Raw genomic sequence first — 26505 nt, forward strand, 5'->3', positions numbered from 1 at the left:
GGTGCTACGTGGTGTAGGTAAAGGCAAAGGCAAGCTGGACCAATCCTGAGATGGAGAGCTGCGGGGTTGAATGCACATAGCCAGCTGTTCGATCGCCACGGTCGATGTAATGTCCCAAATTTCCTAATAAGGTTTAGGACCTTGATTAGGAGGCCGGGAGGGCCATAATTGGTTTATTATGGTATTTAATGATTATATGCATGTTTATGTGAATTATATTATTATATGATGGTGAATGCATGCATATGGGCTCATATTTTAAATGCAAGGGCATTTTGGTAATTTGGCCGTTGGGGGCGTGATTGTGTAATTTTATGCATATGGGTGAATAATAATTTTACCACATTATATGTGGTTTGGTTCGAGCCATTCGACATGAGACGATCATGGGAATGCAAGTTTTCGGTCTAGTCATAACGGGATTAAGTTCGAGGCTCGGGGTGAGTCTTGGGGTCATTTTGATGATTAGAATATTACCGGTAATTAAAGGGTAATGGGGTATGATTTATTGGCATTTGAGAATGTTGAGATTAGCGGGAATTGGAGAGCGTTAATTATAATTAACGGTATAGGTTGGAAATGACGAATTTACCCTTGGGAGTGTTTAGAAGCTTTTAAATTGGCCTAGGGGCATTATTGTCTTTTGACCTTAAGGATTTATATCAGCTTTGGGGTTTGGAAGGCTGTAGAAATAGAGCCAAAACAGAGACATCCCTCCTCCTTCCCGTACGTTACTTCTCTCCATTTTCTCCTTTGGTGTTCTTGAGCTCTTGGAGAGGTTTCAAGCTAGGAAACTCAAAGGCTGAGGTTGTGGACTTAGTTCAGCTGTTGAGGGAGGTTCAAAGCTGGTTTCAAGGTGAGTTCTAGTCACTAAATTCAGGCTGTGCTCTGTTTTCCTTTTGGTTTTCAGCTTGTGGTTTTTGATGTAGAAAGTGGGAATCAATGGGAGTTTTTGTGTATGTTTGGTTGGGTTTTGATGAGGGGGAGTTATGGGTGATGTTTGGTGGTTGAATTGGGTGTTAGGTTGGAGTTTGGGATAGGTTTGTAGGGCTAGTCGTCATTCCAGAAAGCAGCCATAGTGTGACGCCCCACGTCACTATGGCTGCTTTCTGGAATGACGACTGGCCCTACAAACCAAGACAAGTCTTTCCAGCGTGCTTTGTCCTCACTCGCACACTTCCTGGGAAAACTTCCCAGGAGGTCACCCATCCCTAGATTACTCCAGGCCAAGCACGCTTAACCATGGAGTTCTCAAGTGATGGGCTACCGAAAAGAAGATGCACCTTCCTGATATAGGTAGTACCCATCAATCCATTTAAGCCCTCTTCAACTGTGTAGTCCCATACCTACACAGTCTTAGAATCATCACACTTGACCTTCCCCAGGCAGTGTGGGATTGCACAGCTTACCCGGTCTTTCCCCTTACGGATCACGGGATTCTGACTGTCACAATCACCCCCCCTTACGGGCCCGACGTCCCTGTCGGCCACACTTCCGGCTGGGTCAAGGCTCTGATACCACTCTGTAACGACCTCCTTTCTTAACATACATATATATAGAGTAAAAACAAATTTTAACCTAAATATGACAATACTGAAATTCTGAATTTACAAAAAACTTTATTAAACAATACATAAATAATGTTTATAACCTTAACCACACAATACTCACAACTAGATAAAAACTTTATCTTACATACAAATCTTAATACTTTTATAAATCATTTTCGTGGCGTTACTACACCTTAACGTAGAAATGAAAATGTATCCAACTGATAAATTGAAAAGCTTTATGTAAATTACAAAGTTCATGAAATACTTTTTAAAGCTTTAAGTAAATGATAAAGTTCACAAAATACTTTTAATGAAATATAATAAAACCAAGTTTCTTGTTTATTTATAAAATAGCATAGCAGAACTCCACTCCCTTCAGGTCAGCCCCATATGTACAGTCATGTTGGCCCCACGTATACTCATCAACAATTTATATTTGGGGTCTCTTACCTACAATACAAAACATTATCTGATGAGCTAAGGCTCAGTAAGTAGAATAACTACCTCATATGCATTAAAATAAACATGCAACATGCTATGTATTTTCTTTCTTTCACTTTCCTTTCTTTTGGGCCCTAGAGGATGCTGCTGCCGGCATTACTAGGGAATCACATTCCCACCTGAACATAAACATGATAATAGGGAATTTCCCTCATAAACATTCATCATATAGGGACGTACATCTCCCTCCTTACATTTTTGGGACTTAGGTCTCCCAAGCAGCACCTCTACTTTAACGTTTTCAATAACTTGTCTGTGAACATTAAGCGTGCTTATGCATAATATAACATTCTTGAAAATAACTTATGCATAAGAACAATATGACAGATTAACATATAAAGCATATAAATGCACATAAGACACATAAAATACTTGTATTGTAGATGAGGATTCTACTTACCTTGCGTCTTGATAAAACAATCGAAATTGTTAGCTTCCTGATAAAAACACAAACTATTAAATTACATAAAATCTACATTATGAAATGTTAGCTTAATATTGTTATTATCCCATTTTTTCCTGTTTTAGTGCTTATTTTATGTCCAGGCGTAAAGTCATACTATAGTTGTCCATGACAAGGTCCTGATCTAAAAGTCGTAGTCATGGTCATACTAAAAAGTCCAGGTCATAATACTTGTCCATAATAATATGGAATAAGGTCATAAGAGTCCATAATAATAGTCCAAAGTATGACCATAGCCTATATAAGTTTACTATTATGAGGATACATAAAAAAAATAGTTCATATTTCAATTTTGGCATTTGTAAAATATGACGACATGGTAAAATAATCCATATATAAATTTTAGCATTTTAATGGCATAGTAAAGTAATCTATATAAATTTTGGCATTATAATGGCATGGTAACATAATCCATATATAAATTTGGCATTATAGTAAAATAATCTATATATAAATTTTTGGTATTATAACGGCATAGTAAAATAATCTACATATAACTTTTGGCATTATAACGTCATAGTAAAATAATCTATATATAAATTTTGGCATTATAACGGCATAGTAAAATAATCTATATATAAATTATAACGGCATAGTAAATTAATCTATATATAAATTTTTGCATTATAACGGCATAGTAAAATAATCTATATATAAATTTTGGCATTATAACGGCATAGTAAATTAATCTATATATAAATTTTTGCATTATAACGGCATAGTAAAATAATCTATACATATATAATAACTAAATAACTGAAAAGAAAGGCTCGGGAAGAGCTTACCTAAAAGGCTAGCGTTATGGACAGAACTTCGCCTAGATCTCCGAGGTTTAGAACTTTAGAAGGATGTTAAGAATATTTTTGGGTAGAGTAAGAGAAAGGAAATGAGGTTTTTGTGATTTCAAGATGAGTTTTGGAAGGGCTATTTATAGGAAAAACTTGGGATACTATTCTAATAAAATATTAAAAATAATAAGCATAGTGGAATAATAACATATTCAAAATATCAAGCATAGTAATTTGCTTAAGTCATCAATGTGTCACTACTGCATCAACATGTGGAACCCATGGGGTGGACCCCGCTGTGGGACCCATGTGGACCCTACTGTGGGACCCTTGCGGACCCCACTGTGGGACCCACTATGAATAGTACCTGGTGAATAGTAAAAAAATGAAAATTTCTCAATCTTCTTATATTACTTAGTCTAGCATTTTTGACTCACAAACTTTTCTGAAAAAGTTTATCTAACACCCATAAATTAATTATTCCCACCTATTGGTTACTTCAACAACTTAGAATTGTTAAAATCCCATAATAGAAAACAACTACACCCCCAACGGTCATGAACACTATTCACCAACGGTCATAAACGGCTAGTTTTTGCCCTATAAATACTTGTTCCTTCAACCATTTATTTGCAGAACTTCTTCATCTCTTAACCTTCTAGATAAAATTTATCATCAAAACATGAATTTCTCTTTATTTTTCATAACTTTAGTGATTGTTTGCTTGTATTTAGCATCATTCTATGGGTATTACACTAATGAAATGCCCATGAATGTTATAGTTGCATATTCATTAGTTATTCTTCCACTTTACTTAATAGCTCTAACATTCGGTTAGCATTGTAATGCACTAAAAAATGAATAAAAATATCTTCTCTTATCTTTCATAATTGTTATAATTTGTAAAAAGAAAATGGGAGTTACAATCTACCCTCCTTATAAATTTTCGTCCTCGAAAATCTAGAATAAATCGGGATGTTTAGCTTTCATCTCATCCTCACGCTCCCACGTAGCCTCTTCTATTGCCTGGCTTCTCCACAATACTTTGACCAAAGGTATTTCTTTATTTCTTAAGACCTTATTCTTTCGATCCAAAATTTGGACAGGCTTTTCCTCATAAGTAAGGTCTTTGTCCACCTGGATAACTTCATGTTTCAACACGTGACTGGAATCAGGAATGTATTTCTTCAACATAGACACATGGAATACATCATGTACATCCGACAACTCTGGTGGCAGTGCCAATTTATAGGCCACTTTTCCAATTCGGTCTAGTATTTCAAAAGGTCCAATGAACCTTGGGTTCAATTTCCCTTTTTGTCGAAATCTCATAACACCTTTCATTGGCGTTATCCGCAGAAATACTTTTTCTCCGACTTGGAACTCTAATGGTCTTCTTCGTTTGTCTGCATAGCACTTTTGTCGACTTTGGGCTGTTGCTATCCTCTGTTGAATTTTTCGAACGGCTTCCGTTGTCGACGTCACCATATCTGGTCCAGTTTGTTGCTCTATGTACTTTCTTTCACCCACTTCATGCCAATGGATAGGAGATCGACACTTCCGCCCATATAACGCTTCATAGGGTGCCATCCCTATGGTTTCCTGATAACTATTGTTATAGGCAAATTCAATCAGCGGTAAATATTTACTCCACGATCCTTCAAAGTCCAGGACACACGCTCTTAGCATATCTTCAAGAGTCTGTATAGTCCTTTCTGTTTGACCATCTGTTTGTGGGTGGAAAGCTGTACTAAATTTCAATCTTGTCCCCATAGCCTTGTGCAAGCTTTGCCAGAACTTCGAAGTAAATTTTGAGTCTCTATCTGACACTATGGAAATTGGAATTCCATGCAATCGTACTATCTCTTGCACATAAGCTTCCGCTAACTGGTCCCCTGTGTACGTCACCTTTACCGGAAGGAAATGAGCCGACTTTGTTAATCGGTCGATGATGACCCATATTGAATCATATCCTTTGCTTGTTCGTGGAAGTCCAATAACAAAGTCCATTGCAATTTGCTCCCATTTCCATTCTGGTATTTCCAAGGGCTGAAGTTCTCCTCCAGGTCGTTGATGTTCTGCCTTAATCCTCTGGCAAGTAAGGCATCGAGCTACATATTGGGCTACGTCTTTCTTCATGCCAGGCCACCAAACGTGTTCCTTCAAACTTCTGTACATCTTTGTTGAGCCTGGGTGTACCGTGTATGGAGTATTATGGGCTTCATTCATAATCTTTTTCTTAATGTCCTCTCTTGCAGGTACGCAAATTCTTTCATTAAATTTTAATATTCCTGCGTCAGAAACATTAAAATTCTTCACTTTTTCTTCTTTGACTTCTGCTTTGACCTCGGTCAGGTGAGGATCTGATTCTTGACCTTCTTTTATTTCCTCCAGCAGAGTCTTTAGTTCCTTCAGTTCGGCAGGTGCCATGCGGTAAGGGGACTTTGAAATCGGAGTTGTACCAGGTAACAACTCGATCTCAAACTCAATTTCACGATGTGGGTCAGTCGTCATTCCAGAAAGCAGCCATAGTGATGTGGGGCGTCACACATAGTGATGTGGGGCATCACATAATGGTATCAGAGCCTTGACCCAGCCGGAAGTGTGGTCGACGGGGACGTTGGGCCCGTAAGGGGGGGTGATTGTGACAGTCAGAATCCTGTGATCCGTAAGGGGAAAGACTGGGTAAGCTGTGCAATCCCACACCGCCTGGGGAAGGTCAAGTGTAATGATTCTAAAACTGTGTAGGTATGGGACTACACAGTTGAAGAGGACTTAAATGGATTGATGGGTACTACCTATATCAGGAAGGTGCATCTTCTTTTCGGTAGCCCATCACTTGAGAACTCCATGGTTAAGCGTGCTTGGCCTGGAGTAATCTAGGGATGGGTGACCTCCTGGGAAGTTTTCCCAGGAAGTGTGCGAGTGAGGACAAAGCACGTTGGAAAGACTTGTCTTGGTTTGTAAGGCTAGTTATCATTCCAGAAAGCAGCCATAGTGATGTGGGGCGTCACAGTCGAGGAGTGGATCAGGACAGGGATAGCCTAACTGTCTGTTTTGCCTTAATACGACTTGAGATTGCATTAAAACCTTATGTCTTTTGTAAACGATCTTAAAACTTAATATCTTTTTTGGGATCCCGTGTAGACAGGAAATGTTTCTTAATGAAAATGTGGCTTTTGAGACCAAAATGCTTTAACCCTAGTTCTTTTATAGTTTCAGTAACACGTTTTAAATTAAATGACTTGATTAGCAAGTTTGGCACTTTATAAACACACAGTGTAACGGTCTTGGCTATCCAGGGCGTTACACCACGAGTCTTTTTTTATTAGAACTTAGGAAATTTCTGGAAATTCTTCAGGGATAAATTCTCCAGAGATTCTCTCAAGATCACAAAATTTCGGTCCTTTACAAAGGTACATGACTTCTCCATTTATAGAGGAGATCTCAGAATACAATCCCACACGTTTTGGGAAGTTATTCTGTTCATTAATAAATTTAATGACTTTAAAGTTTGTAACTCCTATATACAAGGAAACGTCCCCTAAAGACCAGGGGGCGTATAACCGACTAGTTAATATCCCTTTATTGTAGGGAAGTTACAACAATAAATATCTCTCGAATGCATGGACTGCGTCTCCTCAGGTGATCTATTAATCCGTTCGAGATCAGCAATCAGCATTATGTCAGTCTAGGTCTCCGAGTAAATTATGAGTTGCATTATTTTCCCCAAGACCAGCTCAGAGTGGGTAAATATCACCGAAGCTGCCTTATTTCGAGCTCACACCCATGCCAAGCTCGGACCACATGATCCGAGGCCACCCGACAATGGACATACTCTGATGTTCTGTCTTTCGAGCTTATAAGGACTTCGAGGCTACCTATCTTCGAGGTTGCCACCTGCTTTGAAGATTTGGCGTCTAGATTATGAACATGTATTTTAGCTATCGCGAGCTTACACCTGACGAATCCAGCTTTCGAGGTCACAACCTCAAGTCTCGAAATCTGGGTGTAACAGGTACCCTCTGTTTTCAATAATGCTCATATGGTACCCTGTATTTTAAAATCGTACATATTTGGTACCCTAAACTCAAATTTAATTAATAAAATTTTACTAATTTAATCAAATTGCTGTCAATTTTGTAAGTTCTAAATTTAAATTTAATTACTTAATTACATATAACTGATGACAGTTTGATCATATTGACAAAATTTTATCTATCAAATCTGAGTCTATGGTATCAAATATGTATAATTTTAAAATACAGGGTACCATATGAGCATTATTGAAAACAGAGGGTACCAAAATGATACTTTGCAAAAAGATAGGGTACCAAATGAGTAAATTCCCTAAAATATTATTATTATAATAATATTTAATTCAAAACTAAATATTTAATAATTATATTAATATAAATTAACATGCTATAAAATATTATTATTACAATAATATATAATACATAATAAATACATTACATATAAGTGTTGTGGGTACAAAAAGTATTACTGTGTAACTAATTAAGAAATTAGAATAACACTTATCTTCTATAAAGAATAAATAAGTTTCTTCTCCAATCATTAATGTGAGATTTGAATAATATCATGAATATTTTGTACCTTAAATAAGGTAGTTTGTGATATAAAATGTTATCGTTTTTAAAAAAAAATAAAACTAAATAATATTTTTGTTTAATTTTTCTTTTAATATGTTTATCAGGTTCGACCCTAGGCACATACAGATCAGCTTGTGCCTAGGGCCTTTACATAATGAAATCCCAATTTTTTAAAAATGTCATTTTTTTACATACACAAAGGCCCCCAAAAATTTGAAAAATATCATTTTATACATAAATTTTTAAAAAATAACATATTTTGTATAGGACCTCATACCACTAAGGGCCGACCCTAACGTTTATGTCATTCTTTTATATATAATATTGTTTATTTATTTAAAATTTATATGACAATCATAAAAACTTAATAAAAATAATTAACAAATTTTCTAAATAAAACTAAACAAATGTGCATTGTACATTGCTTGCACCTAGTAAATTAGATAAATGAAAAAAAATAGAGAAAAATTAACTGTAAAATGAAATTAAAAATTATATTATTATATGATCATATATAAATATAATATAATATAATTAAATCTAATTGTGTTGTGGAAATAAAATATCCATTTATCAAAGTTGGTGAAAATTTCTCCCACTTATCTAAAACACATTTAAAATGACTTGTGAGGTATTATAACAAACTTAGGAGAATTTTTCTTGCATAAAATATATATATAATAAAATAAAAAGAAGATTTTCAGGTTGATTTTGATGGATTAAGTTACATAAACAACTACATCAAAGTAATTCTTATAGGTTTATTTTATTTTTTCATTGACATATTTTCATTCATGAATACCAATCACAAAGTCATCAACTAACAATGACAATCCATATTCTCTCTCTCAATAAATAAATAAATAATCCAAATGTTTGCTTTGTACAAAAATAGAAAACGGTGGTTGGAACTAACATATTTTTTCTCATTAATCACAAGTTAAAAGCTTCTTAAGGCACTCAATATCAACTAATTAATAATATTTTGCACTAAGTAACTTCACATGTTAGAGGTATCAAAATGAAAGAGTAGTTAATCAAGAACCCTACAAATGAAATTTTATTTTATTTATAAAAAAGAAAAAAAATAGCAATGATTACAAATAAAGAGATAATTTTTCACTCATTGCATTGAGATAAAAAATCCCAATTCTACTTTTAACAAAGTTGGTTCACTAGTGACTAGTGCTTTAAAAAAAAACTCATGATGTTGTATCTAAATAATGGACATGGATAGCATTATAATCAACAAGGGTAATTTGGTCTCAATGTTTATAAGATAATGACTTTCAAAGCCTAGTTACAGCCTTTTGATTTAGTCAACCCTTGTGATTTGACCAAGGGTAGTTTGGTCCAAGGAAACTTCGTTGACTACTTATGAATAATGAATAATGGAAATTAAATCAATTACATGAGTGGCTTCAACGTGATTAACCATTATAGTCACTTCCTAAATGCACGTGCTCGACATGTCACTTACAAAAAACAATAAAACTCATTTAATCAATTTCTCACATTATGAAACTAATTACCTTATCATTTTTTTATATAAATTACATGTTGGGTAATTTATTTTTAGAATTTTAAAATTATAATAATATGTATCCACTTATTCAACTCATATATGATCTTAAGACGTCATAATAAATTATGTTTTTTTAGATTTTTTTTATGTTGTACAATATTTGTTTGGACTATATGCTTTAATAAATTAATTTTTTTTTAGATCTTATATTTTGAAAAGTAGTTTAAATAAATTTATAAATCTAATTTTGATCAAAATTTTTAAACTAAAATTACAAATAATTTGCTAAACTAATATCTCAGAATAAAAAATTATTATGCTTAACAACTGTATTGTTATATTCAAATTATTTTCATCAAAATCGGGTTTAAAAGTCTATTTAAACCCTTTTATAAAATATAAGATCTAAAAAATAATTTATCAAAATACATAATCCTATTAAGTAACAAGACAAAATATATGATCTTTTATAAATTCAATAAAATTAATAGTAATCAATGAAAATAAGCTACCATGTTACAAAATAACATTCTTTTCATAAAGATTTTGCCAGAGGTTTAGACAAGATGTTTAGAATTTCATACAAAGTATCTAGAATTATTTACAAAGTATTGATAATTTTTAATAAGGTGTCTACAATATTATTTTGTAAAAAATTATACAAAATTATTAATTGACTATACATATAAATTATTTTACCAAGCACTCCATTTTAATTTAAGTTGTTATATCAATTTTATCTAACATATATATATTTACTATTATATATATAATCATATCCTTTTTGTTGTTATCTTATTTAGGTGTTTAGAGTATCTCCAATCCATTACCCAATATATGGTGTTGCACCAACACTAAAACTAAGGAATCTTAGCACCATATTTTTTTTCCATTCCAACCACAACACTAAAAATTACACCAAAAAATATATTATTTATTATTATATTAATTTTTAATTATCTTTTGTATATTTAATCAATTTCAATGTTAATTTTATTTTCTTATGGTGTAGATTAAGAATTTTCACACAAATTAAAATAAATTATATAAAAAATTAATTATGAAATATTTGAAATTTTATTTAAAAAATTAAACTATGTGTATTTATAATTTAAAAAACCTAACATAAAATATAGACCAAAATAATACTCATATGTTTATATATATATAAAAGATATAAATATATTTATATTTGAAAAAAAAAAAAGTTTTACCGTGTGAACAGTGTACGACATATATGTCATGTCACTGTTGACACACGGCTAAATGCTGTTAAGTTTCCTGTTTGATTCGAGGCATTTCAGCACACCAATCTCATATATATGGGGTAATCCCATTTGGTTGCTGATGCTCTTAAAATTTGAATAAGTTTTGAATATCAATATCATAGAAGAAGTACACACCATTCTACAATTCATTTTGAAATCCAAAAACTATGATGGGATTTCCCACCATTTACCCAAAAAGAAAAGCTTGACTTTTCTAGTTATTCTTATTGATTTTGGTATAAATGTTTAAATTTTCACAAACATAAAATTAAGGACCACACTGACTTTTTTCATAGAGGAATATTTTCTAGTTAAGTAGGAGAACATTATTTCTGCACAAAGGCCTTTGAATCATCCCAATTTGATTTTTATGCTTTGACTATTTTTAAAAGCAAAAACAAATGTATTAGGATGATTAATCATATCACACTATCATACTTAACATTTAAATTTATACATTCTCTTCCCGTATCTCCTTCTCTCCATATAGTCCATATCATATGTTTTTTTCAAAAAGAAAAAGAGCTTTTTACTTTAAAGTTGGTCAATTTGGTCCATCCAAATATTAATAAAGCAAACCATATATACATTATATTATATATAAACATAAGGTGGCAAATTCACCTTTTTCTTTTGAGGCAACTTATAGGGCTTTGTGCTTCTTGTCCAACTATTGTCTACAGAAGAAGAGGGAATCCAAAGGCATTGTATCTTATAGTGTGTGTTTTTTGTTTTTGTACCCACTTCAGGCCAAACTCTATGTATATATATATAACAAACTTATTAAAAGAAAAATGATCATATATTATACATAAAAAAAAATATCATATTTCAATAATTAATACTATTATTAAAAAAAGTTACATGTGTAAAAAATAAACACCAATGATAACAATAATAATAATAATTATCTCAGAATATGTTACCCCTAAGGCCAACTCCAATGGGGGAGTAGTGGCTTAAATTATCACATCAAAATTGAACCAATCAAACAAAAGAAAAAAAAAAATTAAATAAAAATTGTAATAACCAAAGTGCAGCCTAAAAGATAAATATCTTTCCATGCAGCTGTAAGTAAGGCTATTTATATATTTATATCAACTTTACACAAAAAGTTTATATTCATAAATAAATAAATAAATTTTGTACCTACTACCATTTATATTGTTATATATCAACTTCATTCTTTATGTTAAAATAAATGTACACAAAATTAATCTTCAATATTTATCTAGAACTAAGGAAAAAAAAAACATTCTTCTTCTCATTGACTGTGTATTATTTTGTTTTCAATATTTATGTGGTGATTATGTAGAAGAAACTGCTCTATTTATAAATATTTGAAAATGTTACATTTAATCTAGGTGGATTATGGTTATAAAAAAATATAAGTGGATTATGGGGCCCAAAAACTACTCTACTCTTATCAAAATTGACACAAATAAATATTATATATACACACACATATTTATGAGACCAGAGAGATCTTATCAAATACAATTGTTTTCATGGAGTTGGCTGTTTTCTTTTTGGCTGATTCTACCAAGTAAACTTAGGTACAACAACAATAATAATAATATGAAAAAATACCATTATGGCCTTGTATTTTTTCTAAATAAGTGATTATTTTTTATGTTTTGTTAAATGATAATTCGGATCCTGTATTTTACAAAATAGATCAAAATAATAGTTTAGATACAATTTTGATCAAAATATTTTCAATTATAAAATCAATTCTCGAGTTGTTAGTGATGCGATGAGTTCATAGAAGCGGAGAAAATGGTCGATGAGTTGAGAATGAAAGATTATATTTAATTTTTTTTAGACCAAAATTGAATATAAGATACTATTTTGATTAATTTTTATAAAACACAAAATCCGAATTATCATTTAACAAAATACAAGAACCAATCACGTATTTAAAAAAAATACAAGAACTAAATTAGTATTTTTCCTAATAATAATCTTCACTTGTAAAAGAAGGATCGAATTAAAATAGCTAGAGTGATGGTAGTAATGAGTTTAATACATTAAATTTCAAAGTAAACAATGGCGTAGATATAAAAATGGCAAGTAGAGAAATTTTTAATTTATTTAATTTTGTGGTCAATTTAAGAAGAATTGAAAATCACTAAACTATGTCTGGGCACATCTAGAGGAGGAGTATCCAGAATGTTGATTAGTCTTAATTTTGGGTTCAATACCTAAATAAGTACAATAAACAAAGGAAGGTATGACTTTAAAAATTATCATTTCATTTATTTATTTATTTTTAGGTACATTAAAAATTATTAATTTTGGGTGCAACACCTAAATAGGTGTACATTAAACAATGGAAGTCATAGCTTTAAAAACTATTATTTTATTTTATTTATTTTTATGTGAAAAATAGCCTTAAAAACACTATTTGGAGTTGGACTCCATTTCGTGTGCAGCGTGCTTTGTTTTAGGAGTTGACTAATTAAGATGTCGTTTTATGACACTAGACAAAAATTGCTATTTTAAAAGAAATTAAATTAAATTAACATCATAATAATTGATCAACAAATAACCCTGATATTTCATTATTAATATGCACAATTTTCCTCGTAATTTATTATATAAAAAAAATGAAATGTTGTCTTCATTTAGCTAAAAATATGTCATAATTGATCCACGAGGAAAAACAGTGAACATGCTTTCATAAAAGAAAAAAATCCGGAATTTAAGCTTTTCAATATATAATAAAACAAAGTTTTATTTATTTATAACTAAAATATGTTCAAGTGTTTGAATATCTTATCTACAATGACATTGCATATTGATATTTAATTTTTAAAATCAATCTTTATAAAAGTTATCCTAGTGTAGTGTAGTAGTTATTTATAATAACTTTTTCATACTATTAAACAAATAATTAATTACCAACTTTATTTGTATTGTAATGAACTTACACTACTTTAATTCAAAATATATGTATTTTTTACTTTTTTCTTTTTTGTTTAAAAGATAAGACAATGAAAATAGCTAAGGTTGCTTATTAAAGACAAGTTTGATTTTTTATTAAATCTAATAAAGTCTCTCTTTATCTTTCTTTCTATATTTATTAGTATGTGTATATATGTATATATTTTGAAGTGTTAATAAAGTTTCTTAATTAAACATAATGCATGCACATCTGGTAGATTAACAAGCACTCTAATTCAAAATGACAGTAATTAATATATATAATTATATATTTATTAGAAAACAAAAGAAATTACAATTAAGAAAACTAATTAATTTAAGACAATTTACAAAAATTAAAATATTGTTTATGTATATATTGGCTTAGTTGGACAGAAATCAGCTTTTGTACAAAGCCAGCTGATGGTTTGACTTTCAGCCATGACTATGGAAAGAAAGTGGCTCTTGTTGGGTCCCACCACGACCACAACCAAAAACCAACCTGAATTTTTTTTTAATTTTTGAAATTGTGAAAGAAAACAAAACCCAAAAATAATAAAAATTAAATCTTTGATTAAAAGGAACAACAAAAACAAGGGAATCGTTTACTTATTTACATTTGGTTATGAAAAGTCAATGTCCTTTGTCATACTGTTAAGGAAGGGTTAGTGGGTAGAGATTTTAGAGAGAGAAGTAGAGATAAATATAAGGGTCAAAAGAGAGGAGGAGAGAGAGAGAGAAAGAAAGGAGTTATCTTTTTCTATCACCATTTTATCAAAAAAATCAAAACTTGCATGTTTTTCCTTTTTGTATTTACCATTCTTGAAAAGTAAGTGAGGAGCCATTGATGAGTTGGGTTTTTGCCTTTTTTTTTTTTGGTTTAGTGAGAGACAGTACATACATGAGACTTTTATTTTTGGGGGAGAGAATTAGAGGTGTGTCCTGTGAGCTCTGTTCCTTTTCAGGTTGTTGAGTCTTTAATTCTTGAGAGAAAGAAAGTTGGGATTTTTATTTATCCTCATATTTGCATCTGGGAAAATTTATTTATTTATTTATTTTGTTTAAATACATTATTGGGTTCATCACTGAAGTGGGCTTCTGTGAATTTTGGGGATCTGGATACTAGGGTTTGACCATTTGGTTTCTCTCCTTTCTCTTTGATTTTTTTTTCTTCCATGGAAATTGGGTTTTGACCTGGATTTCTTGAATTGGGTTTCTGCGTTTGTGGCTGGAATTTGAGATTTTTCCTCGCTTTCATTTGGAGTTCTGAAGAAATCTGTGCCTGGGTATTCTTTGATCTGTGTCTATGTACTCTTTTTGTTGAAGAATCTGGAGTTTGAGGCTGAAATTTTTTGTGGGTTTTTCTTTTGATGGGCTAAACCTGAGCCAATTTTTCCTTTGTGGTTTTTCAGTCAGATTGATTATATATATTTCGATGCATCTTTCACTATGGAAGCCCATATCTCACTGCGCTGCTCTGCTTATGGACAAAAAGAGCAGTAAAAGGAGAGATGGGTCGTCGGAATCAGCTAGTGAAGTGAAGAAAAACCAATCAGTTCTCAGAAAACTTCAAGAGAACAAGCTCAGGGAAGCTCTTGAGGAAGCATCTGAAGATGGGTCGTTGTCAAAATCCCAAGACATCGAGTCTGAGTCCATGGCCAACCAGGACGAGAGTCTTGGACGATCACGGTCGCTTGCGAGACTCAACGCTCAGAAGGAGTTTCTTCGAGCTACTGCACTTGCTGCTGACCGAACCTTTGAGTCCGAAGATGGTATTCCTGAGCTCCATGAATCTTTCAACAAATTCCTTACTATGTATCCCAAGTACCAGTCTTCGGAGAAGATTGATCAGCTGAGGTTAAACGAGTACTCTCACTTGTCTCCGAAGGTATGCCTTGATTATTGTGGATTTGGGCTTTTTTCTTACCTTCAAACAATTCATTATTGGGAATCTTCTACATTTAGCTTGTCCGAGATAACTGCAAATTTAAGTAATCATGCTCTTTATGGGGGTGCTGAGAAAGGGACTGTGGAACATGATGTTAAAATGAGGATTATGGATTACTTGAATATTCCTGAGAATGAATATGGCCTTGTGTTTACAGTGAGTAGAGGGTCTGCGTTTAAGTTGTTGGCTGAATCATACCCTTTTCATACAAACAAAAGACTGTTGACCATGTTTGATTATGAGAGCCAGTCTGTGAATTGGATGGCTCAGAGTGCTAGAGAGAAAGGTGCAAAGGTGTACAGTGCCTGGTTTAAATGGCCAACCTTGAAGCTCTGCTCCACTGATTTGAGAAAGCAAATTTCAAACAAGAAGAAGAGGAAGAAGGATTCTGCTACTGGCCTTTTTGTGTTCCCAGTTCAGTCTAGAGTAACCGGGGCCAAGTATTCCTACCAATGGATGGCATTAGCTCAACAGAATAATTGGCATGTTTTGCTTGATGCTGGCTCATTGGGACCTAAGGACATGGATTCACTTGGGTTATCCCTGTTCCGGCCAGATTTCATTATCACTTCATTTTACAGGGTTTTTGGCTTTGACCCAACTGGATTTGGATGCCTTCTGATTAAGAAATCGGTTATGGGAAGCCTTCATAATCAGTCTGGGTGTACAGGGTCTGGGATGGTGAAGATTACACCTGAATATCCACTATACCTGAGTGATTCTGTAGATGGTTTGGACAAATTGGTTGGAATCGAAGATGAGGAAGTAGCTGTAAATGGTGAGAAAACCTCTGAAACTCGCCCTGGATTGCAGTTGCCTGCCTTCTCTGGTGCTTTCACGTCTGCTCAGGTGAGGGATGTGTTTGAGACTGAGATGGAAGATAACTGTTCTGAGAGAGATGTAACAAGCACCATATTTGAAGAAGCTGAGAGTATTTCAGTTGGCGAGGTAATGAAGAGCCCAGTTTTCAGTGAAGATGAGTCATCAGATAATTCATTTTGGATTGATTTGGGTCAGAGTCCACTGGGGTCTGATAATGCAGGCCAGATAAACAAACATAAGATTGCCTCTCCATTGCCCCCCTATTGGTTTTCCGGGAAAAAAAATCAGAAAAGAGTTTCTCCTAAACCTACATCCAGGATATATGGCAGCCCAATGTATGATGACAAAGATGGATCACATGACGAGCGGCAGGTGTTATCATTTGATGCTGCTGTTTTATCTGTTTCACAGGAACTGGATCGCGTCAAGGAGATCCCAGAAGAAGAACAGTTTGCAGATACAATTCCCTCTTTGCCAAATGGTAAAAAGTCTTCCGTTTATCTGCACAGTGGAGAGATCCAAGAGGAACCTGAAGTAAGCGGAACGCTTTCTACTGGGTGCATGTCAAGTTCTGCCACGAATGGCTCTCGGCTCAATGATATAACTTCCTCCTATAAGCATCATAACTTAGAGAATGGAACAACTTCTCACTTTTGCTCAGAGATAAAAGAGAGTGCCATAAGAAGAGAAACAGAAGGTGAATTCAGGTTGTTGGGGAGAAGAGATGGGAATGCTAGATATGCTGGGGGTAGATTTTTTGGTGTGGAGGAAAATGAAGTATCAAGCAGGGGAAGAAGGGTGTCATTTAGCACAGAAGAAAACCATCAGGAGCATCCAAGCCATATCATGCAAACAGGAGAAGTATCTGCAACTAGCTTGGATGATGAAGATTACAGCAGTGATGGAGAGTATGAAGATGGAGAAGACTGGGACAGGAGGGAACCCGAGATTATATGCAGGCATCTCGATCATGTTAATTCGTTGGGTCTCAATAAAACCACCCTCAGACTGCGATTTTTGATCAATTGGCTAGTGACTTCACTACTGCAACTAAAATTAACTAGTTCAGATGGAGGCAGCAGAGCCAGTCTTGTTCACATCTATGGTCCAAAGATCAAGTATGAAAGGGGTGCAGCTGTTGCTTTCAATCTCAGAGACAGAAATGGGGGGCTAATCAACCCGGAAATAGTTCAGAAACTGGCTGAAAAAGAAGGGATCTCTTTAGGCCTTGGTTTCCTTAGTCACATAAGAATTGTAGATAGTTTGAGACAGCAACAAGGAGCTTTGAGTCTTCAAGATACTACACTTTGCAGACCAATGGAAAATGGTAGAAATGACCGAAAGAGCGGCTTCGTACGCATTGAAGTTATCACAGCTTCTCTAGGCTTTCTGACCAACTTTGAGGATGTTTACAAGTTATGGGCATTTGTGGCTAAATTCCTTAATCCTGTTTTCGTCAGAGAGGGTCAACTGCCAACTGTTGAAGAAGAATTTGAGACTTAAAAACCCAAAACGGCTGTCTTCGTTTTCTTCTTTTTGGGAGAAAGATTCTGCTGGAGTTGGAATGGGTTACTTGACAGGATATCTCAATGCCAAGGCAGAAAAAGTCATTAAGGAGCTAAGGTATTAAACATTCACGTCAAATTCTGTCAATTCTGTTCCTCAGTTCTTCAATCCAGCAGATGATTTGTTGATTCATATGTTATTGCTTGAGTTTTTCTCTTTTCACATTTTGGATCTTTGTAGAGTTGGGCATTTAGAAATTTGTATCATCGTGGAAGTTATGGTAAACTAAAAGCAGAATGACATTGGACACTACTTCCACTTCATGAAAGTGTATCCTTTGCTTTCATACAAAATTAAATTCGTTTTTTCTTTTATTTTCTTTTGTTACCACTGTAAAAAATCAACTTAGTTTGCACATTGTATGTTACTACTTTCTTGAATGCCAAGTTCTACTTTCATGTCCATCATGCACATGCATAGACTTCTTCCCTTTGAAATCAAAAGTAAGCTCTTTTATCTCAAATGGTCACGTATGTAGTTTACTCATCAAGATATGAGATTTGGGTCCTGTTTAGGTACCAACATAACAATTGCTACAATTTTCAGGCCCCCAAATATTGTAAGATAAGGCTGCAGCATAGTTTTTTATTTTAAGTAAGATCTTTTATAAAATGTGAAATGAAGCCTTTGTCAATGTAAAATGTCACACTATCAGCCATAGGCCATGCAGAGGCTACTTATTCTGATGATATGCATTATTGAACAATATTTATTCAAGATTTAAATTTGAAATTTTCTCATAACACAGTCAATACATCTTTGGAATTAAATGGCCCTTCCCTTACGAAGTTTCTTTGGGGGTTCCACATTGGATTGAAAATTAAAAGCACCAAGAAACAGTTGCATGATGTTAACAGCAAATTGTTTTGCATAATGCGAAGCGCACAACACTATGGTAAAAGAAAGCAATTTAATAAAAGGCTGATTGAAATGCATTAGGAGATTCTTTTCTCTTCTTTTTTCCTCAAGTAATTATCTAAAGTGGGCCACACCCATTAAGTGTTGTTTCCCTTTGAAATTATTGATTTGATGATATATGACTGTATTATTCTATTGATCTTTGGATTTTGTGGGTTCTATGGTCTGCAACTCCTTGAAATGTTTTTTTCTTTATGTTTGGTAGGGTAGTCATGGCACTATAATTCCTTTCACATATTGATAATGATGATCAAAACTTTGTCCTTGAAAAATCAACATAAACCTAACCAACATATATGATAAATACTTTTTGACATGGTAAAGGGAATTTTTTGTACCCTATAAAGTATAGTAATAAAGAAACTAGAGCGGTGCATTGTTTGACAAAATTGTTAGGAGAGACTTGGGGAAGTTAATGTGAGAAGCTGACTTCTGAGTAGTAAACATGCTACATACATGGTGGTTGGTGTACTAGTTGACAAATTTAAGAAGATTGCAAATGCAGTTGGCTACTAAACAATTAGATTTTTGAAGATTTTGCTTGGTTTAATGGTGTCAGTACTCATTAGAAAACACAACAAATATGTTTTTAAAAAATATTAGAATCACAATGCTTCTCCAAATTAATAAACCATTATTACATTAAGATAAGAGGATAAGGAAGGACACGTTCCAGACCAAAATTGCTCATTGCTGACCCATTTCATATATAAAAAATATAGGGTATGTTGACATGTACCGATAATTGACTTAACTAAAACCAGCCCACAATCTAAGATGATAGGTATCTTTGTGCATATGCGTCATCAGCTGAAAGCTCTTCTTGTCTTCATCCAGTTATCTACTTTAGCACAAGAAGGAACAAACACCAAATTAGACCAAATCATCCCCCACACCCCCAATAAAACGTTATCGAATTTTACCTTTACAATATGCATAGAGTACTAATATTATAATATTGAATAGAAAGTCCATACTTATCCCTTGATTGAGTTGAGTGTTGCAATGATATATCTCCTCCTAGCTTGTTTCTCTGGCTTGCTGAGATCAACAAGCACTTAGACAAAATCTTAAAGTAAAATGACATCTAGGATTCCATCATCTTTATAAGAAATGCTGCCTCTAATGCTGATTCCTTGCACTGAAGGTAACGGTTTTCTTCAACTATATCTGTTGACAAGTTAAGCAATATTGGTCGCTTTGGGTCATAAATTGTGCGTTCACGAACTCGTGCAATCCATTTTGCAGCTTCCCATACCCCGAATCTGAAATATGTCAAGGGTGTACAACTTCATGAACGTCCAAGTTATACATTGCTCACTGTCTTGTTAATTTGATAATTATTCAATCAAGCTAGCGCTTTTGTTAAAGTAGCAATAAGAAGTGAGAATAGAACAAATTATATTTTCTGACATGGGGCCTGACCCCTAATGACAACTAATGAATTTTAAAAAGAGTGCCGAAAATTTAATTTCTGCAAGATTAACTGCGTTAGATAAACTAAACTATGTAACACCTCTAGGATCAGCCAAATGCCATTCCTAATGCTATTGAGTGTTGGACCTCATTATTTAATAGCTGTGACAATCAGAGGAATCTGAGGAAAGAACACAGAGATTACCTGGTATTGAAAGAAGAGGATATCAAGACAGCCGGATATGAGGCATCGTTCTGAATGTTGTCATAAGGAGAATATTTGCTTATAGCATGAAAATCATCAATGTTCCAAGGGTATCCAAACTCTTCATATTCAGTAGCTGTAACGGGTAAAATGGGGTAAAGAAGAGTGTTGGTGGCATCTAGAAATGGAACCTGCAACAGAAAAAGCAAATGGAATATTACACGAACAGCGTTCATACCAGGGTTAGGAAACAAAGGAAAAAGTAAGAGTATTGACCTTCAAAACTGCCGCACGAAATAAATCTGGGCAAAAATTGATGGCTGAAGCAACTAAAAGCCCACCTGCGCTGTAACCCCAACCAGCAAGCTTGTTCTCATACACAATTTCTCTTTCAATAAGGAATTTAGCACAAGAGATATAATCTTTTATGGAATTATTCTTCTTTGTACCTCTACCATCATGATGCCACTTCTTACCCCCACCTCCTCCACCTCTGAGAAGATATCACATCATGTTAAGCAAACGGGAGTGAAAGGATCATTTAACAAAAGGAAAGACAAAGAAAAAGCAAAATAGCTTTGAAATATGAAAGACGAACTGCATATTCAAAAGGGAAAAAACTCTTTAACCAAAAAACATGGGAAACAACTGGTATCCACTACAATAAAAAAGGTAGCTCAGTTGCATCAAAAACAATGTAAAGGAAAATTCCTTAACCAAGGCTAAGAATAATTGCTCAAAAATCCCTAAGCCCACTCAGAAGCTGGACCTGGAGGCTTTCGCTGAACTCTAAGTAATCCATAGGAGGCAAGAATTATAGAGTAACTACTCTAATCCAAAAATTAGCTTCATATTGCTATAGCATTTTAACACACCTAACATCAGCATATGCGATAATCCAACCACGATCAAGAAGGCTTTTCAATTCACTCCGCCACCGTTTATCAAGTATCTCACCATAAGCTCCATGCCCATGAAGCAAGCCAGGGTTTTTATCTTCTCTCTTAACTTTGCGCGAGTATACAATGGTCAATGGAACCTCAACTCCATCATAGGAGGAGACATGATGACACTCACATGCATAGAACTCAGATAGATCATTCCACAAATTATTATTGTTTAAATTCATTTCATTCGTAGAGTCAAAAGTTATAGTATTTGAGGTTTGTTCCGGAATGCTTGGCAAAGAAGATGTTCCATATAGAACTTTTGTTCTATCGTGAAGAATATTTTGTTGTTGAACAATATTCCATTTCCCATTTGATAGGTCATAATCAACAATGGCATCAGGCATCTGCAGAAATTTAGAACATACCAATTTAAAGTCAAAATATGTCATTTGAAATGCAGCCTCTAAGTAACACATTCAATTTGTAACTATAAGGGTATATTAATAGTTACTATTCATCATGTTGATCTAAAAGTATAATAAAAAACATCTTCTGAATAAATAGACCATAAGAAATTACGGACCACAGGTGATGATATTGTAAAGCGCATGGTTGATGAGTAGTAGTCATAGTTTGGTCCAGGTGAAATTTGAGAAACATATTTTGGAAGGGGCAGGTAATTTGGGTGAAGCGCTTTCAAAGAAACTGGTCCCTGTCACAACAAGAAGGATAAAAGAGATAAGATCATTTTGGAACTGTTTTTCAAATGAATGATAGAAAGAAGTTAGAATTGAGAATAAATTTGGTTTTATCAACCTACCTTACCAGCAGGCAAAGGCAGAGGAACTGAACAAAGTCTAAAGTTTCGATCTTCCCTTAAAATCATTACCAAGTTTGTATTGCAGAAATCTACATCCTCCACAACCAAATCCAAGTCATTGATGAATCCATCCTGCAATAAATAAGAATGTGAATTACAAAAGAAAGTATGAGTAACGAATTATAGCATTCAACTGAAACAATTGCCAAAAATTATAAACAAAAAGTAGATTTAAGATCTGTGAAAACAGTAGAACGAAATGAGAATCAAACTCTTTAGCATGTCACGAGGATTTTTTTTACTCTGGACAAGAATATACCCACTGAGCAAGAAATCACAAAATAAAGATAATCACAACCAGAGAAAGTGTACTTTTTAAGGCATGAAAATGTAAAATCAACCCACAGACCTCCCATATCCTTGGACAGGTATCAGCTGGACTGCAAAGAAGATAATGACATTCAGCTGGCTGGCCTGCTTTGGGAGCATCAGTAAATAGATAAAGCAATCCTTGATGATGCTCAAGTGTGCAATGGGCTAGGCCTTCACATTCCCATACTAAAGTCAAGCCACTCAAGGGATCAGCTGCATTTATCAGAAAGACCTAAAAGATGGTTATGATTGCTACATCATTTTACCAGAGGAAAAAAAACACAAAATGATTACTCTACAAAAAAGTGATACCTTTGACGATGTAGGAGTGAAAATATTTACAGCTACAAAGCGGAAATCTTTTGTGTGTCTGATGTTAACATAGGTACTATCATCCAGTTCTTCAAGAAGCAAAACATCATCATCAGTTGATCCAATTGTGCTGCAGTATAACCTGTGACACAAGAAAAGAAAAAGAAAATGATAAAATTTATAATCTTAAATTCAAACATGGAAAGTCACTAAAAACCCAATGATAACCACCTGCAAGGCCTCTTCTTCTGATCTGTAACAACATAAAGCAATGCCTGGCCATCTTTGGCCCATGCCAAACCCGAAACGCGATCAGCTTGAGGCTTACTACATAATGCACCAGAATTCAAATTCCTTAAAGATAATCTATAAAAGTCATTGTCTTTATCATACATGGTGTATGCAAGAAACCGATGATCCGGAGACACTTCAGATAATTCTTCATAAGCATAACCTAAATATAGTTGAAATAACAAGCTAGTAAATGCCTAAAAATTAACCCTGCCAATTTTCCATCTTTATGAAACCAAACAAATGATAAATTACCAAAAAAAAAATCAAAATCAAAATACCTCCAAATCTCTCAGCTTCTTGATTGTAATCAAGCAGCTTCTGCTCAATTCTCCTCCCTGAAGTGAAATCAAATCCAGCAGAAGGAGATTTATGCGAAATGAACTCTTCGTTCAAGCTCGCCAACCTTCGACATAGCACCGGATATTGCTTTCCCTCCTCCGCACGACGATAGTACAACCTGCAGCAATATCCAAACTTTCATCAATTTTCATTTTCCATCAGATTCTCAAGAAAAAAAACATCAATGAAGCGGATTTCTACCAAGGTCCCCAACGGAGAGGAGGCGTGGATAGGTCGAAAGCCAAGCGAGACGCCATCTCCGACTGGAGCTTGCTCTGAAGTCTTTCTGTTTCAGCCATGACGGCCTCCGCGTACTTCTCCTCCTGCTCCATGTAGATATCCATGTGACGCATTGCTACTTTGTCGTTCAAGCTCGACATCCAGCTGTAAGGGTCCTCCCATGTCTGATTATGGAAGCAGAAGCTTTGGGGCTTCTGTGGTGGCTTCGGCGGCGTCGGTGGATTCGCCGCCTTGGGAGAATTGTAGTGAGCCCGCCTGACGATAATCGCCGCCGAATACGGCGGATGATTCCCAACACGGCGGAGGAGCGTTGAAAGCTGACGCATTGTCGTTTTCAGAAGAGGGAAATACGATGGGTTTTGCATTTGCTACTAATTTGGCGGTTTAACTGCGTCTAGGGTTTTAGGGTTTAACGCAAACGACTTGTCGTTCAGATATGGAGTTACTCTAAAACCCAACTCTGCTCTTCAATCTCTTCAAAATTAAAAAAAAAAAAATCAAATAATTGAGTTATAGTGTATCTTGTCCTCTTCGCTTTCTCTGCCGTCCCTCTCTCTAGCTGAACATCTCGTTTCCGACGCTTCCCCATCTCCGTCGTTCCCTCGCCTCCGGCGCACCGCCGTAGCCGCCCAGCCGGTCTGCCATTCTCCAGTCCCTTTCTCAATGCTATGTCTCCTCTATTTCCTTTACTATTTCTCTGTTAATTTTTTTGGGTTCCCTTGCCTTTGATCTTGTGTTTCCTTAGATTTTTTGAGATTTCAAGGCCTTCATCCTAAAATCCACCTCTCCTCTCATCTCATCTCTTGTTTTGTCAATTTATTTTGGTCCTCTTTTGTTGGTTGATTTTAGTGTTCCTTTAGTTTTAATTTCAAGACTAGGTTTTGCAAGAGCCAAACAAAGTTTCTTTCAATATTTAGCTTACTCCGTTTAGAGAAATTTGGCAAAATGTGAAATTTTTAAAATTCGATAGAAGGATTCTCTAAATAATATTACCTTAATACATATAACAAAACCCTAAAAGCTGATTGTGTTCCCCCTTTCACATATTTCTTCTCTATTGAACAGACTAGCACCAACCTTTTTCTGCCGTGAAAAGTTCGCCAGCAACGGGCTCCAACCACTCTCAACAACGACAGCATATTTTTTGGTATTTATTTTTTTTACTTATTTACACAATAATTTCACTTTCACTCATTTACTTTCTCTCTTTATTTTGAAGAAAATATAATAGAAATAACAATATTTGAATCAACTACATTTTGTCAACCGAACAAGTAAGATTATGATTATGAGTTTAATGAACTAAAATGATTAAGGTTATGAGTTTAATGGATTAGAATGATTTTGATTTTGACTAAATTGATGTACAAATTGAAAAAAAAAAGTGAAAATTGTATAATTTTAAATTTATTTTCATTGTTGGATTTCATCATCATTCTCAAAATAATATAAATATTTACTTGAAAAATAAACTAAAAGACCATATGCAACCCATAGGGTCACCTAGTGTAATTAATTGTCTTTTAGTGTAATTTTCTTCTCAATATTAAAATACACTAAGTGATCTTTTGCGACCCAAAGGGTCACTTAGGGTTGTTTAGTTCAATTTTCTTCTTAAATATTAAAATGCACTAAGCCACCTTTGCGACCCTCAGGGTCGCTTAGTTCAATTTTTATGTTGATGTAAAAATACTAAGAGACCATTTGCGACCCTTTGGGTTGCTTAGTTCAATTTTGTTCTTGATGTTAAAATACATTAAGCGACCTCTGTGACCTAGAGGGTCGCATAGGGTCACTTAGGGTCGCTTAGTTCAATTGTCTTATTGATGTAAAAATACACTAAGAGACCTGACCCTATCTGACCCAGCTTAGGGTCGCTTATTTCAATTTGTAATAAATGTTTACACTTATTATTTACATTGTTTTTGTTTGGCAAATTATTTCAGAATTCTAGAACTGTTTTGACAACATGACTTCTTTGTGTCCCGAGTGTTATTACGAATGAATATGTTCAAAGAAAATCTAAAGTTACCATTAGGTCTTCGATACAATTATTTGAAAAAATAAATTCGTGGTTAACAAAAACTAACAAGATTATTTTTAGAAAATATGGTCAGTTGGGTCATTTGTTGGACCTCCCTAGTATAGGGCAGTTTTGTAGGACCTTATCACACCAAATAATTGTGGGGGGATAAATTGTCATAAAAACACGAGTTGTGGTTTTTGATAAATGGCAAACCTGTGAGATTCTCTATCCAAGAGTTTGCAATAGTATTTGGATTATACACTGGTGGCGAATTAATACCTGAAGAACTAAATGTGGTTTCATCAAACAACAATTTAAAGAATAAGTACTTTAAGGATAAGTCTATAAAGATAGAGAATGTAACAAATGTGCTAGATAGTATACTAAAATGGGAGAGGACGAAAGACGGAGTGAAGTTGTGATTTATCTACCTACTAAGTGTATTTCTGTTAAATTCAAGTGCTGATACTACAATAGATTCATGAGGGAGGTTGGAGATATTTGACAAATATCCTTGAGGGAGGTTGGTAAATGAGAAGATTATAGATCAAATCACTAGTGTAAAATTTTAGACAAGTCCTAATAAGGATGTTATCAAGTGGAACTTCATATGTTGTCTTTGGATATTTCAAGTAAAAAAATCTGAGATTTTGTATCTAATTTTTTATAAGTATGACTTATTATGTGTTTTTTCATGCTTA

The 26505-nt window shown here is 34.1% G+C and overlaps 2 protein-coding genes and 1 long non-coding RNA gene across 8 annotated transcripts in view; 2 read left to right on the forward strand and 1 right to left on the reverse strand.

The window, feature by feature from the left end:
* The first annotated feature begins 14305 nt into the window (after window positions 1-14305).
* LOC133811732 (uncharacterized) lies at window positions 14306-18374 on the forward strand. The gene is made up of 2 exons (XM_062246214.1): window positions 14306-14922; window positions 15049-18374. Exon 2 carries the CDS (start codon window positions 15072-15074, stop codon window positions 17907-17909), a length of 2838 nt encoding a protein of 945 aa, XP_062102198.1. The 5' UTR covers window positions 14306-14922; window positions 15049-15071; the 3' UTR covers window positions 17910-18374.
* A 1191-nt stretch (window positions 18375-19565) lies between these two features.
* Window positions 19566-24143, reverse strand: LOC133811748 (uncharacterized). 4 transcript variants are annotated; one of them, XR_009883304.1, is made up of 12 exons: window positions 23740-24143; window positions 23478-23656; window positions 23137-23359; window positions 22906-23047; window positions 22631-22825; window positions 22222-22353; window positions 21985-22113; window positions 21387-21805; window positions 20788-21004; window positions 20512-20702; window positions 19868-20155; window positions 19566-19731 (listed from the first exon to the last, which is right to left on the reverse strand). XR_009883304.1 is itself a non-coding variant. In XM_062246217.1 (11 exons), the coding sequence occupies exons 1-11, from the start codon at window positions 24141-24143 to the stop codon at window positions 19978-19980; spliced, it is 2379 nt and encodes a 792-aa protein (XP_062102201.1). In that variant the 3' UTR covers window positions 19566-19977. The 4 variants fall into 4 exon arrangements, 2 of the variants coding, with proteins under 2 accessions (XP_062102201.1, XP_062102200.1); XR_009883298.1 differs by having other exon boundaries at window positions 19566-19734; XM_062246217.1 differs by having other exon boundaries at window positions 19566-20155; window positions 22936-23047.
* A 134-nt stretch (window positions 24144-24277) lies between these two features.
* The window catches only part of LOC133811784 (uncharacterized), a 31899-nt gene continuing 29671 nt past the window's right edge, over window positions 24278-26505 (forward strand). For all 3 annotated transcript variants that reach the window (XR_009883337.1, XR_009883325.1, XR_009883331.1), the window contains exons 1-2: window positions 24278-24414; window positions 24844-24925. This is a non-coding gene — a long non-coding RNA (uncharacterized LOC133811784). The remainder of the gene's footprint in view (window positions 24415-24843; window positions 24926-26505) is intronic.

Source organism: Humulus lupulus, chromosome 1 (genome assembly GCF_963169125.1).
Source record: "Humulus lupulus chromosome 1, drHumLupu1.1, whole genome shotgun sequence".
NCBI lineage: Eukaryota > Viridiplantae > Streptophyta > Magnoliopsida > Rosales > Cannabaceae > Humulus > Humulus lupulus.